We start from the raw sequence: 13867 nt of genomic DNA, 5'->3' as shown, positions 1-13867 counted from the left end.
AATCCGTTGGGGCATAGCTTGATGGCTTGCAGTGATATTTCTATAGTGTTGGTTACTACACCAAAGTGCTCATGAGAATCCTTTGCAGCTGAAATGATAGGGAACAGCACCCTCTGAATGAACAGGGTTATATTTTTTCTCCTCTGCTTGAGTGGAAACCACATGGTCTTGTGAAAATTAGTTCTATGTATCTACATTTTTGTCCATAATCTATATTGGGTTGGATGTGGTAAGGATAACTGCACATTAATCTTATGAAATTTAGCTGCCTAAAGTTCTGTGATTAATCCCAGAAATTGACTGCAGTAAGGTGATCTGAAACTTAAAATATGGAAAATCTTCACAGAAAAAGAAGTCATGAATATGATTATTAAAACATATTTATGTTCATTATTATTTCCGTAAAGTAACCAAAAAACTTTAAAAACAGTAAGTACACTTTTTCAGTACGGGAAAGTACTAGAGATTTTATTCCTTCATGTTCAAACTTCACTACAGCGTGAACTTTACAATAACTTGGAAAGTGAAACTTACAAAAAAGTGCTGGTAACATTAAAAAAAGAAATCTTCATCCCCAGAATGTCAATTATTCTTTCACACGAACAAATTTAAGGCTTAATACTTCAGTATAAAGTAAGTATGCAGATAAAACTTCACAGTATTCAAATGTCACAATAACATAATGAAGCATACAGCTAGTTAACAATACACATGTCACAGGTAATACATGAGAAATACAGTCTAATAAATGGCAAGTTAGGATACTGTTGCTTTAATAAATCTGGCAGGATTTAAAGCACTTGAAAATTGTACTTGAATTTATACCAACATACTGTACTATAGTAAATGGGAGTAAAGTTGGAGATCACTTCAAAAATGCTAGGCTGTTTCTTCAACAGTCAACTGAAAAGGCCAGAAAGCTACCCCGTTAGTATAACACCTCAATGTCATGGCATCTAGTTTTGAACCCCCTTTTTGTTGGGGTACTTTGATAAACTGAAATTTAATTTAAAACTTTGAGATCAGACATATTTCTGTTGAGGATAATTTTAAATTTCCTGATTAAATCAAAGAAACGTTGGAAATAAAAAATTATTTTCTCTTCAGTGAAGGTCTCTTCCCAAAGTTTAATTTTTTGATTTTTTTTCAATGAATTCCCCTTCATGTTTTAAAATTCACACTTGTCATGGGGAAGTATAAGTCATTCAACTTTATCAAGAACCTGGAGTAGATTTGTAACTTTCTCAATTGAGCCTTAATACAAATTAACAAATCTCTTAATATTAGATAAAGGGTTCATACACAAGGCAAAAATGGCAGGACGTTAGACATGGGAAAATGGGTACGTGTTCCGTACCACAGGTAAGGTGCAGAACAGAAACAGTAAACTGTTGACCTCTACAAAACTGGTCAACAAGCATAAGGTGCTTCACAATCTAACTGTTTGGAAATATAACAAGCTAACATTTCTAAAGTGATCCCTTACACCAAGACAAGTTTATTCAACTGTTTGAAAAACCCAAAACGCTAGTTTTCACCTGTTGTACCAAGATGGCTCAACCGTGGCAAGTGAACATTAAAATGAACATTGCCAGTTTAACTAATCTCCTTCAGCACAGACCACTGCACATTTGTACTGACAAAAAGAGCCTCATTTCTAATACATAGTAGCAGCACTTATACTGGAAATATTTAATAAGCACCTTGACAGGAGATCTTTGAAAAATGTTTGCCTACCATGTGAAACACAGCTTTGAGTTAAACCAGCAAGTTTTTGTCTCAAATTTAGCACTGTCTATTAAGATGATAACTGACAGTGGGAGAAAATGAACGTCTTTGGATCAATTATTAGCACTCAGTATCATTTAACTAATCAGAAGGGTTATCTAGATCTGTAATAAAATTCTTCTTCATTCAACATCTTATGCAACCAAGAAATGAAAGACCAAAATACAAATGCTAGATACCATATACATAAGGAATGTTCATGTTTCTCAAAGAAATTTTTCAAAATTACCATACAAAAATAAGAAACACCATTCCTATGCAGCATACAGTTCCCAGCTTGGACATCTTGTACTTAAGTCAGAGCTCAAAATTGTACTGGTGCAAAAATTATGCTCCAATGGAGTAGATGTTATAGGATTGTGAAGCATTGAATCAGGTAAATCACACATTTACTTAATAGTTTACCAGTACTATATCCACCTTTGAACAACATCAGGATATATATTTTAAAGCCAAATTCTCTATGTTCTCCATTGTTTCTAAAAGTTATATTTGTAAATACATGAGAAGATGGCTTGAAAGGGACACATTCTGATGTAACCTCAATACTAAAGTGCTAAGATTCAAACCAAAGCTGTGTTATTTCAGGTATTAATCTAAAATAGCCAATTAAATTAGGTACATATTCAACCAGTGAACAAGAAACATGTGCAAAGAATGTGAAAATTACAATTTTTGTACTACTTTACTTTTGGCCAAGTAAGTAGATTGACTAGTGCATAAAGCGCAATGCCTGTAAAATTTTGTGCTAATTAATTTCTACAGACATATGTTTATTAGAAAGAGCAATATGACAATGAGTATAGAGCAGGCACACTAATGAATACCTAAGAATATAACTTTATATGATGCCAATGTAATTTTTAAACTCTGTTAGCCCAGAGAGCTCCCAAATACACTTGCACAACCATGCTTTTTCATGGTGTTGTGTGTTCGGAATGAGTAGCAGCAAGTGTATACCAAAGGCAACATGGATGTTCTACCATAGAAATTCAGAAGTAAAATGCACTTAATTCATTCAATAGAATTATGTCAACAAAATAGGTTCAGCCTGTTATATCACACTATCAAACAAGGCAATATTTATATTTATTAAAAAGTGTACTAATGTGAAAAAGTATAAACTATAACTTTGGACATTGAAATCACAGTGGAATCTAAATTCATATAGACTTATTTATAAAGTTGCAAATGCAACAAAGATCTACAATTCAGTGCTTATAATGATATTTTCACAAGTCTGAATGTTGTTTGTTGGAAGAAGGCTGGGCTCTAGAACAAGACAAACCTTATTTGGAATGGTTTAAAAGCTCCTATTCTGATTTTCACCATTCAAATGTCAATATAATAGAAACAAAAACAGAAGGCACATAGACTTAATGTTATAGAAGTGGAAAGGCATATGTGCAACACTGAATAATCAAGGAAGAACAATAAGCTTGCACCAAAACTTCTACAGAAATATAGGCACCTGCTTTGTATCTCAAAGAACATAGCTTCAACTAGAATAGAGATTTTTCTATTCATTATGGTGCACTATCATCTGCATTTTATTATGAGATTAAATAGTTTATAAAATGGTATAATATTTATTAGGTGTGCAATTGCATTTATGATTAGCAATGTCACTTTTTAAGGATTTCTTTCATGCTTGTTTATCTTTCAGACAAGGAAAGCCAAGGAAAATCCCTATAACAGTTCAGACCAGAAACTTGTAAAAATCTGAAATAGAACACTTTCCACTAACAAGGAGCTTTAGAATTCCTAAACAGGTGTTCATTAAATATCTCCAGTTTGTCTCTTTCATTGCTCTGCCAAGTTCTCAAATCTATAATTTTAAATTCAAGGACAAAGGCAGTGAAAAAAGGACAGCTCGAGACAGTGCTGCTGTTTGCATCACAAAAAAATAGCCCCACGTTACAAAAGACTCACAATCCAGTGTGTTTGACAAATCAAAAACGCCCTTAAAAACCCCTAATTAGTCATCAGAGGAACAGCAGTAAATACAAACTGTTGTAACAATAAACAGACAAAACCAATTGAACACACATCAATAATTAGTTTCAAAACAGGCTACTGCAGCATTCTTAAGGGCAGACTTTGTTTTCATTTAATTCCTTCACCAAAACAGTCTTATACCAATAAATGTATCATTTTAAAAATATAAAATAGTACAACAACAAAAAATATTTTCCTACCATTCAAAAGGATTATTCTCCACAAAACATAGAAAAATGCTGTCTAGAGCTTCTTTTTTTTTAAGTATAGGGCACATACATGTTTTTGCATAAAATATGGAAGATGCAAAACCATCCTAGTGTTTATAATTAGGAATAAAAAAAACATTCAGCAAGCAATCAAAATCATTGTACATCACCTTCAATTAAAGGGGATGTCAAACTTGTCCAGTGCTTTCCATAAACAAAACAAAAACTATACACAATCTGTGATAAATTTTCATCTTAAATGGAGATAAACTGCTTACAAAAATAAAAATAGCAGATTATAAAAAAAGAAACATTAGCTGCAAGAAAAAGAGTAAGAATATAATATAAAAGTCAAGAAATGGTTTTACCCACTAATCTACAAGACTCTGTGAGCAACCAAACCTCATCTTCCTTCATATTTTTGCAACTGCAGTCTCATTTTTTTTTACTTTTTAAAAAATTTATTATGGTCTCAGGACATTTTTTTTTAAAGTTACTAAATGCTTTTCCCATCATGAGTTTTAAAATAAATTAAATGGAATACGATTGGGTAAATATTGTAAAATTAAAGTCTTTTTTTTTGGTCTACAGTAGTCACATTAAAACAAATATTAAATAATTATCATTACAACAGTGTTGGGCTAGTAATGTAGAAAAGGTGCACAACAGTAAAGTGTATGAATCTGATATTTTGTACCTAGGAAAAATGCCCAACTGCCTGTTCTTCCAACATAATGGTTGGCTGTTGCTTAAGTGTCTTAAGGCAGATTCTACTTTTGAAACAAATCAGATTTTGGCAAAGGCTGGAAAAGACATCTGCATTTTCAGTCATTATGACATAATTACTTGGAAATTTTTGATTTTGTGATAAATCCATTGAAGTGCCAGATGAGAATATGTTTGATAAATCAATGCCTCCAGTTTGAATGAGATTTAATGTAGGGCCATGTAAGATACAGCTAGAGTTTGCAAAAATATTGAACATTGGTAAATGAAAACCAATAGAACTATTATATATATCACAGAGTGGGTTAATGAGATAACTTACTTCAAAAAGTGAAATCTCTCCAGTAATTATCTTTCAATTTGAAGAGGAACACTGCACCAAAAATACAACAAATGCTATTATCTGAAGGTTACTTGGTCCTGGGAAAGGGTTCCAAGTTGAACTAGATCTTTGATCCACTCATTAGGAACTTCCTTTAATGGTCCAAAGATGCAATTATGTTACTGGTTGCTACAATGGTGGAAATTCAGTGACTAACAATTTAAGTAGAAAATGAAATCCAAGGGAAGGTTTTATATATGGTTACAATGGAGAATATGCTTTTGTCAGCCTATTCATCAAAGGCGATTTCACTTCTGCCAGGTGCAAAGTTATGATGTCAAAGTCTTAGAAATAAGTGGGGAAAAACATTTTTTTTTGACAAGTCTGAATGAAATAGCTGTATTTAGGTGGAAGGAAGACGTGTTTAATTTACTAACTCCAATTAGTCAACAAAGCTGATAATAAAACCAAAAATGCAGATGTCAAGGCATAATAAATTCAGTAGATTTGTCACAAATGTTAACCGATTCAAATTTTTGGGTTAGTGTTCACTTACAGGGAAAGAAAAGTGCTGAATTAGTGTCATGTCAAATATGTTACCAGCTAGTATCCTGTACTAGTGTTCCCACCAGTGGGTTCCATTTTACATTTGGTGACTACTTTGAACATTGATTGGATGTGACACTAACACTGGTTTGGTTCTATTCACATGCAATAAATCCCTTCCCACCTCAAAAAAGGTTTATTTTTAGCCCTTACGTGTGCAAATGTTTTGAGTGTGAATGCTGGTCAGTAGTGGAAATCATTCATGCAGTGCAGTTATCTCAGTGCATAACACCACCATTAACTTGCACACTAGGGTTGTGCTGACTTTACAAGACAGCAACAATATAGTGTATTTGAGTAGTAAGACATAGTCTTATCACTTGGACACTTTTTAAAAAATAATTCATATTGGCATCCAGACAATAGGGTCATTATTAATTTGCAACTTGAGTAAAATTGTGAAACACAACAGGAGTGTACTACTGCCTATGCTGACTGGGTTATATTTGTTTCTCTATACAGTATGAATCTTAAAACCGGAAGAGATTTATTAAAACTAGTAAATTGCAATACTACAGTTAACCTGTTAGTTCTTTCTGTTTTTTTCAAGTGACCTAAGGTTCCAGATGTTACAATTTAAAAAAAAGACATACTGTTATTCTGGGCTAAACCGAGAAATAGAGACTGATAGATTTCCTTGGTATGAGTCTTTACAATCCAATTCGGAAATTCATTCATTACACTCTAGTTTTGATGGAAAAATATAGTTTAAGAATTTCAACTCAAATTGTTAGTATAATAACAGTAAAAAGGCTGGAAAAAGCTTTGTTTCCTGCTCCTCCTAAAAAAAACTGTACCCTAGAAAATCATACTAAAAAATTCCAAAAGAAGCAAAGAATCACAATGGAAACATGACTTAAAAGCTGAAAGAATGCACAACCGCATAGGTGTACAGATTAAATGAAAACTCTTACAATACAAAGTACTGGATCATTACCAAAGTTGTTTTCTACTGACCCATATCTTTTATTTACATATTAAAAAATGGTGGCTAGTTGGCGAAATCCAGCATCAGTGGACCACTCCACTGGTACAGCCCAACTGCACACTTTAAGCTGTTTTATCTTCTGTATGCAACCCACTTGCTGTTGAGCACTGGAAAGAGGCAATTCTACCAACTGTTTAATCAAATTTAATGCTGTATAGGCCTTTTTTTATTCCTGCAATTATTCCTGTTATCATGCAATTAAACTATTTCATCCTGTTGTATGATAAATAAAGCAGGCCATGTGAAGCAGGAAGTGATCACACTGACATGTAAGTGAAGCACTGTGAAGCAATGCTCAAATTTTGTTACAAGGCATAAACTATGATCATACTATCACCTATTTTTTAAACCTTGGAAACAGAGCTCAGCGGTGTTCACCAGTTACTCTTTCCATCTTGACATCCAGTTCTTGCATTAGTTCAAATGCTATTTTTGCTTCATACAGTCTTGATAAATGTGGGCCATCACTATATACTAGAATAATTGAAAGGCTTCCTTAAATATGCTATAATCATCTGAAAAATACACATTGAACATCATCTTTCTATTCCAAGGAGACAACATCCCACCCATATTTTCACCTTGCCTCTTTCAGAATTGTGAGCTGCAGATGGAAGCAGTTATAAAGCTGCAGTGTGACAAAATTTTAAATGGATGGCACCAATGTTATATTTAAACTGCATTTTAAACAGAACTCTTGCTATTTAAATATTATTGCTCAATCACATATAGTATATAATTCAAGAAAAAGTGCAAATTCTAAAGGGATGATGTAGAACTATTCATCACACTGGATGTGTTTTTGATGAATTACCTTAAATTCATTCTTAAAGGGTTATTGGAAAACCTTTGGGCTATAAGCTCACAAATGGTACTGCCTTTTGATAGCTTGTTTATTGAACATTCTATTTTACTTAAATGATGAATGGTTTCTTTAGCTCTTGGATTACATACATCCTGCGTAATCTGTTCTCTGTTCTGATCCTACAATTCAACAACTCAAGCTATTTAGCAAATCGCCTTTTCAATAATAAATGTACTGCTGCCTTTTATAGATGTTGGCAGATTGATAATTATGCATACACTTTTGAAATAAGTAGAATTGGAGCTTCTAAATTCTCAACTGATTGTGCAAGCACACATTTCTATCTACCTGAATATAAAAAACCACAAAATACTCAAAATGTTAACATAGATTCCTTACAGGAATAATGGCCTTTACAGTTATTTCTTTCTTACAACTTTATGTCAATATACTATATCTAATTTCAAGAAGAAAAATTATAACATGATCCTGTGTTGCACTTTGATTGGTTCAATTTACTACGTGGGCATGGGTTGTACCATAACTTACCACTGATTACTATTAAGGAATTAGAAATAGAGTAGTGTAAAGCTCATGAAACATGAATCTATTAGCTCTCTTTACAATCGTATCTTTTAAATAGTTTGTCAGTCTAATCATTGGCTTGAAGCAGCAATCCAGTACTTAAAAAGATCATTAATTTGCAATGGGGTGGGCAAGCCAGGAAAGGATTGTTTTTTCATTTACACCTTTTCAAAGAAAATTGATAGTGCTTCAAGCTATTGACCAGCATCAAGGGACTATCAATTTTATTCATTAGTCTTTTTTGATGGTGGCTAAGGGATGATGACTCAAGCTGAAACCATGTTTGTATTTAACAGTAATTAGAAAGTCATGATCTCACAGTGTCTGGTATTATGTTCATTAACTTCAATTGTTAGAAAATTTGATCTGGAGGCCACTCATTTCCATCCTCTGGCCTGAGAGCAATAACCAGAGAAATTAACTTTTTATCAAGTAGATACCAGTTGATACTCCAAAAGAGTAAGCATACATTTATTAATATCTCTCAGAAGGTAACTAACTAAAATATGCTTTGTCTACAAACCTATGGTTTTAACTGTTAATCATACATGTTACCTTTTACTCCAACACTGTATATTGCAGTGCAACAATACTATATTCTTATTTACATGGGAAAGAATAATAAGAGATGGCATAAGCCAAGTTGTATGTAATTTTTTTGTTTTGTCTTTAATACTAGGACTAAAATATTATTTTCAACGTCTTCAAAATAAAGTTTGCAATTCAACTTGCAATTATTTTCTTTGGTTATTAATAGTGATATTCAGTGTGCGTAATTAAATTTATATAAAACAAAAAACTTCCAGCAGATTTATTCAGTATAACTCAATCCATGCTAATCCATGGAGATGCTATCTTGAAATTTAATCTTAATCAATAATACTTACAATATAAATGATATTTGAAATAGCAAGCTTCTGCAGGAACACTTTGAAGTTAACTTCTGACAATGGACAACTGAGATGATTGGAACTGAGGGAACAATCCAAAAGTGATTCTTTAAAAACTGCATTTGAGCATCTTTTTAATTATTTTCTCCTTTTGTTTAAAGAAAACTGCTCTGTTTTTGTTCAATACTTCCTGATATTTTCAGCTGATACAAGAAAGTTTTAAATGCAATTTTGAATAACTGTTGTTCCTCAGCAGGGCAAACTTCTACTTCAGTGGTCCCCATATCAATTATGCATTCTTTAAAGACAACCCAGTTTGAAGATTTATGTTTATTTGAAATAAATTCTGCCAACATCATTCATGAGGTTGTGGAATATGTCCAATTTCTCCTGCAGAAAATAGGGTTTAATAAGTTTTGCATTTTATTTTTTTAAAATCATTCATGTTATTTAAAGGCACTGATCCACACTATCTATGCGTCATACTATATTAGTAACACAAACACATTTTTTTAACAAAAAAAGGATGATAAAGAAAGATAAGATTCTAAACTGCAAGTTCTTACAAGGGCAAGTTAACTTCTAGAGTAAACAATGCAAAGTTATATGTACAACCCAGACTAGAGAGGAAAAATATATCTTGCATCATTAATGGAATAAAAAATACGGAAAATATGCATGAAAATAGGTGAAGGATAGGGTAACCAATTGATCATGTACACTAAAATGCATAGTTTTAAATATTTTCATTGCCTCCAAGATTCAGAATGTTACGTCTCAAAAAAATGAAAACTAAAATACCAAAGGTATTTTAGACTGTGCTATACATGCATAGTGGGTTGTACATTCAGAAAATTAATTTCTATGTTTCACAATTTCTGAACTGTTGAACTTCAGTAATCTAATACTGTCATGTTAGTACACATTCCTATGTCTGACATTAGGTTCATTGAATATAAAGGACAAAAGTTGAAGAAACCAAGAGTCACTGTGAATGCAGCAGGCTGGTGATACGCAAGTGATTCAAAATGATTGCATTAAATATTGCAAGGCAGATCTATTCTGTAATAAAATGTACATGTGTACTATGTATAAACAAATACTGCATCGCAAAGTTAAGCTTGGTTAAATACTCCTTCCACAGGACACTATTCCAGTAAAACAGCTAATATCATACAAGAGGCTTCCACTTGTTGCAGAAAATACCTAGCTTAAAGCCACCCTTACTTTCATATTTGCACCTTAAAATCCCAAGATCTAAACCAGTACTCCATAATGTTAAACCAACAAAACTTCTAAGACCCATTTGCCTCTCAAAGATTAACAATATTGTTGCCATATTTTTGGAGTTCAATTGTCAGTCAGTCAAAATAGTGAAAAGTCAATTAAAAGTACCGAGAGAAATGTTTTCAAAAATCAAAAAAAAAAAGGCCAAGCTGTTTACTATTAGTCTCTGATTAGTTATTCAAGCTTAACATCAGCATGCATTTTAAAAGAAAAAGCATAGTACTTTTCTGTTATATTGTAGCCACCAATTGTCATATTTTATCTATATTTAAATGAATCAATAACATTTAAAAATTCATTGTTAAATAGATAAAATATTTTAGAGAAATTTTATGAAAAAGTTAAACATTGATCACAGAGTAAAAACTATAAAGTGTGCATTATTCTTGTATGTGAAGGAAAGATATGTTACATAAAGTTTAAGTTTTGCAGCCATCAGTACTACTTTTATTTCCTACTGAATTAGGTAAAACAATCTAATGACTTATTTTACGAAAAGTTCAAATAACATCATCTCTGCAACTGCCGGTAAAAACTGAAAACAACATGGAACTAAACTGGTAATGGTAGGGGATATCTTTAACCTAGAATGGACCACCAATTATTTAATTCAGCTCACATGCAACTGCAAGTTCAATAATTCTCCACCTCCACAAACAATTTTACTTAATGAGATTATCACAATGTTGAAATATAAGAAACAAATTTGAAAAATACATTGATTGGCATAAGTTGTTTTGAAATGTGGTAAATAGTAACATCATTTTGAGAAAGTAATTTCTATGAGCAAATTAAAGGAAGCAAAAAACAAAAATCTGCAACCAAAATGTAAAATTAAATATATTTTAGGAGACAAGCAATGACTGGATTCACTTAAGGATTGTGTCCACTTATTACCTAATCTGCAGAAATAAATGAATAAATACATTTATTTATAAACTAGGTAAGTGGTTCAAAATATTAATCACACTGTACTACAGATGTCAGATTAGATCTGTAACACTCTAGTATATATGAAGCAGGATAGAGATAGAAAACAAATTCGTATGATGATAAGCAATTCCACTGTGCAAATGAGGTACTCCAATATGTACCCACAAATAAGAATTAGCAGATAACATCAACGCAGTGCATACCAGTGTAGCACACTGGAACCAAATACTAGAGTGGTTCAAAGAACATGCACAGTGTACACATGCTTTTTGTATAAAATGAAAAAACTATGATCAGATGATTATAAGCGTGAGTCGTTTACGAATATGGTTCCAAAACATCCTAAAAAGAATACAGCCTATGCATCATGTGAGACTTTGTTAATGGCAGGATTTAAAAACAGGGTCATGGTGTACATCTTGGCCAATGGGCTCTATAAAATGTCATTCATGTGGGAATGACTTAAAAGCTAATATCTGCTGTATAATGTTTATTTCTAGCTAAAATTGTGCATACGTGGAGTTTCAAGTATTTTTAATAAGTTTTGTAAAAATACATTAAACATTTAAACTTCATTACTTCTTTGCAATGTTTTTATTCTAAGTTTATGGGCAAGGGAATTAAACAAGATATCAGAAAAAGTAGTTCATTTGATCAAGACACACTTCCTCAATATTATTCATACTGCACAAATTAAGCCATTCTAAACTTTATATTCATTATAATGACTGACTGATGTAGGTGCAATGTAAAACATGCACCATGGAACTCTAATTATGCCTATGGCAACAGGAAATTAATCAAAATATTTTAAAATTGATCAGAATAATCACCATTGACAGTCTGAAAATAAGAGACAAAATAGGAGCAGCAATCAAAATGACAGCATGTCAAACAGACATTGATTATATGTTAATTTTGAATGTTATCAACCACACATTGTGGGGGGGGATAAAACTTCCTTCAATTCAGCTCATCTTACAACCTTAACAGTCTTCTGAATATTAGTGGCAGTGTACTCAAAAATTCCAAAAAGCCTTGCTTCTGCTCAAATACTGTAGTAAAAAATGCACATCCATGTAGTAAATTTTTACTGGAACCATCTGCAATTAGAAAAAAACTCACTGCGCTTTTTCTCATTGAAATAACATTGAGTTGTTTGCACATCTGTGAAATAAATTCTTGTACCTAACTGCAGTTGCACGGATGCTGCATTATATATTAAACCTTTTAATTTTCTAAATGAAACCCATCTGTGTAACTGACCTGTCCACAGCAGGTAAATAATAAATAACTGCCAGTGTCATTACAACCACTATACATACAATGTTATCTTCGGTAAAAGGCAAATTTTGTGACCATCAAAACACAGAAATGTCAATACATACCAAGTATTGTACTTGAAAAGATGTTGCATACCACAGTTTACCGGATTTAATGCTGTGTAATGATCTCAAAGAAAATTCCACCTTAGATAATGCAACACTGGATTAGATCTGTAGAGATAGTAGGCCTTTGTAGTGTTCAACACGCTAGCAATAAACAAGAGCTGAATGAGAGGAAAAAAATCTTGAGGCCTGTAGTGGTCATCCAGCCAGTGGAGCACACACAATAACAGGCATTAAGGCCACCATCCTGAAGAATTCTTGAACATCTTGCTGCTGATAATAATATGCCAGCGCTTTTTGTTTTAAAAATGTGTTTTTGCTTAAAATTAATTCCAACTTTGTTCTCAAAGAAGTTTCTTAACCATCAGAAACGTGCATTCTCATATGATCATTGAATTGTTCGATTTGGTCGAACTTGGCTGGGCAAACAGAACAGACATATGTAGTCACCTCAGAGCAGCCAGTGCCATGGAGTGCCATGTGCCTCTCCAGCAGGGTCTTGTGGGAGAACTTCTTTTTGCAGACGTAGCACTCGTAGGACTTCTCACCACGGTGAAGTCGCATGTGGACGTTGAGGGAGCTCTTTTGGGTGAAACGCTTGTTGCAGATACTACACTGATAGGCTCTCACGCCAGTGTGTGTCACCATGTGTTTAATCAGATAATCCTTCAGAGAAAATGATCGCCAACAAATGCTGCACTGATGTGGCTTCTCCCCTATAGAACATACATCAGTTAAAGACAAGAAACATTAATGATTTCCAAGGTTTAAAATAGCATGGTTTCTCAATTTGTTTTGCATCACTGAAATGTAGGGACTAATATCTGTTTAAGTCACATTAATTGATAAAAATTTTTAGTGTACAATCACAAAACAGCACTTATAATTTAGCCACTCTTAGCACTGCTATAATTTTACAAGCTGCTATGCTGGAGTAAAGGGGAAATAAGACTGCATAAATTTATCAACTAGAAATCCACAAATACTATGAAAATCAAACTTGTCCATCATTTGCAGTTGCTAATTTGTCAAAGTGCGCACTGTGGCATGTTCCAAAGTTCCTTTCCGGAAACATTTAAAATAAGTTTGAAAGGTTGTTGCTTAAAAAAAAACAAAATTGAAAACATTATTTGCTGTTCAAAAACATTCCAATTATATCCGTGAAAACAAACTGAATTAACATTTGCATTAATAAACTAAAGGATTCACCATTTACAAAAAACATGGCTAACCCAACTGTAATCTTAACTCCATAGTTGCATCTACCCAAAATAATCTTTTACTCCTTTGCCACCAAATATCCACCTATTTCTCGTTGTAAACACATTCAGCCTCTGCTCCC

General features: G+C 32.9%; 1 protein-coding gene across 6 annotated transcripts in view; it reads right to left on the bottom strand.

The window, feature by feature from the left end:
- Positions 1-434: 434 nt before the first annotated feature.
- Positions 435-13867, bottom strand: part of LOC132393219 (zinc finger and BTB domain-containing protein 20-like) — a 351170-nt gene continuing 337737 nt past the window's right edge. For all 6 annotated transcript variants that reach the window (XM_059968197.1, XM_059968199.1, XM_059968198.1 and 3 more), the window contains one exon: positions 435-13241. In XM_059968197.1, coding sequence (XP_059824180.1) covers positions 12883-13241 — 359 coding nt within the window. In that variant the 3' untranslated portion in view covers positions 435-12882. The remainder of the gene's footprint in view (positions 13242-13867) is intronic.

This window comes from Hypanus sabinus, chromosome 4 (assembly GCF_030144855.1).
Source record: "Hypanus sabinus isolate sHypSab1 chromosome 4, sHypSab1.hap1, whole genome shotgun sequence".
Lineage (NCBI taxonomy): Eukaryota > Metazoa > Chordata > Chondrichthyes > Myliobatiformes > Dasyatidae > Hypanus > Hypanus sabinus.
Note: the sequence above shows the minus strand (reverse complement) of the source record. Positions and strands in the feature narration are given on the sequence as shown.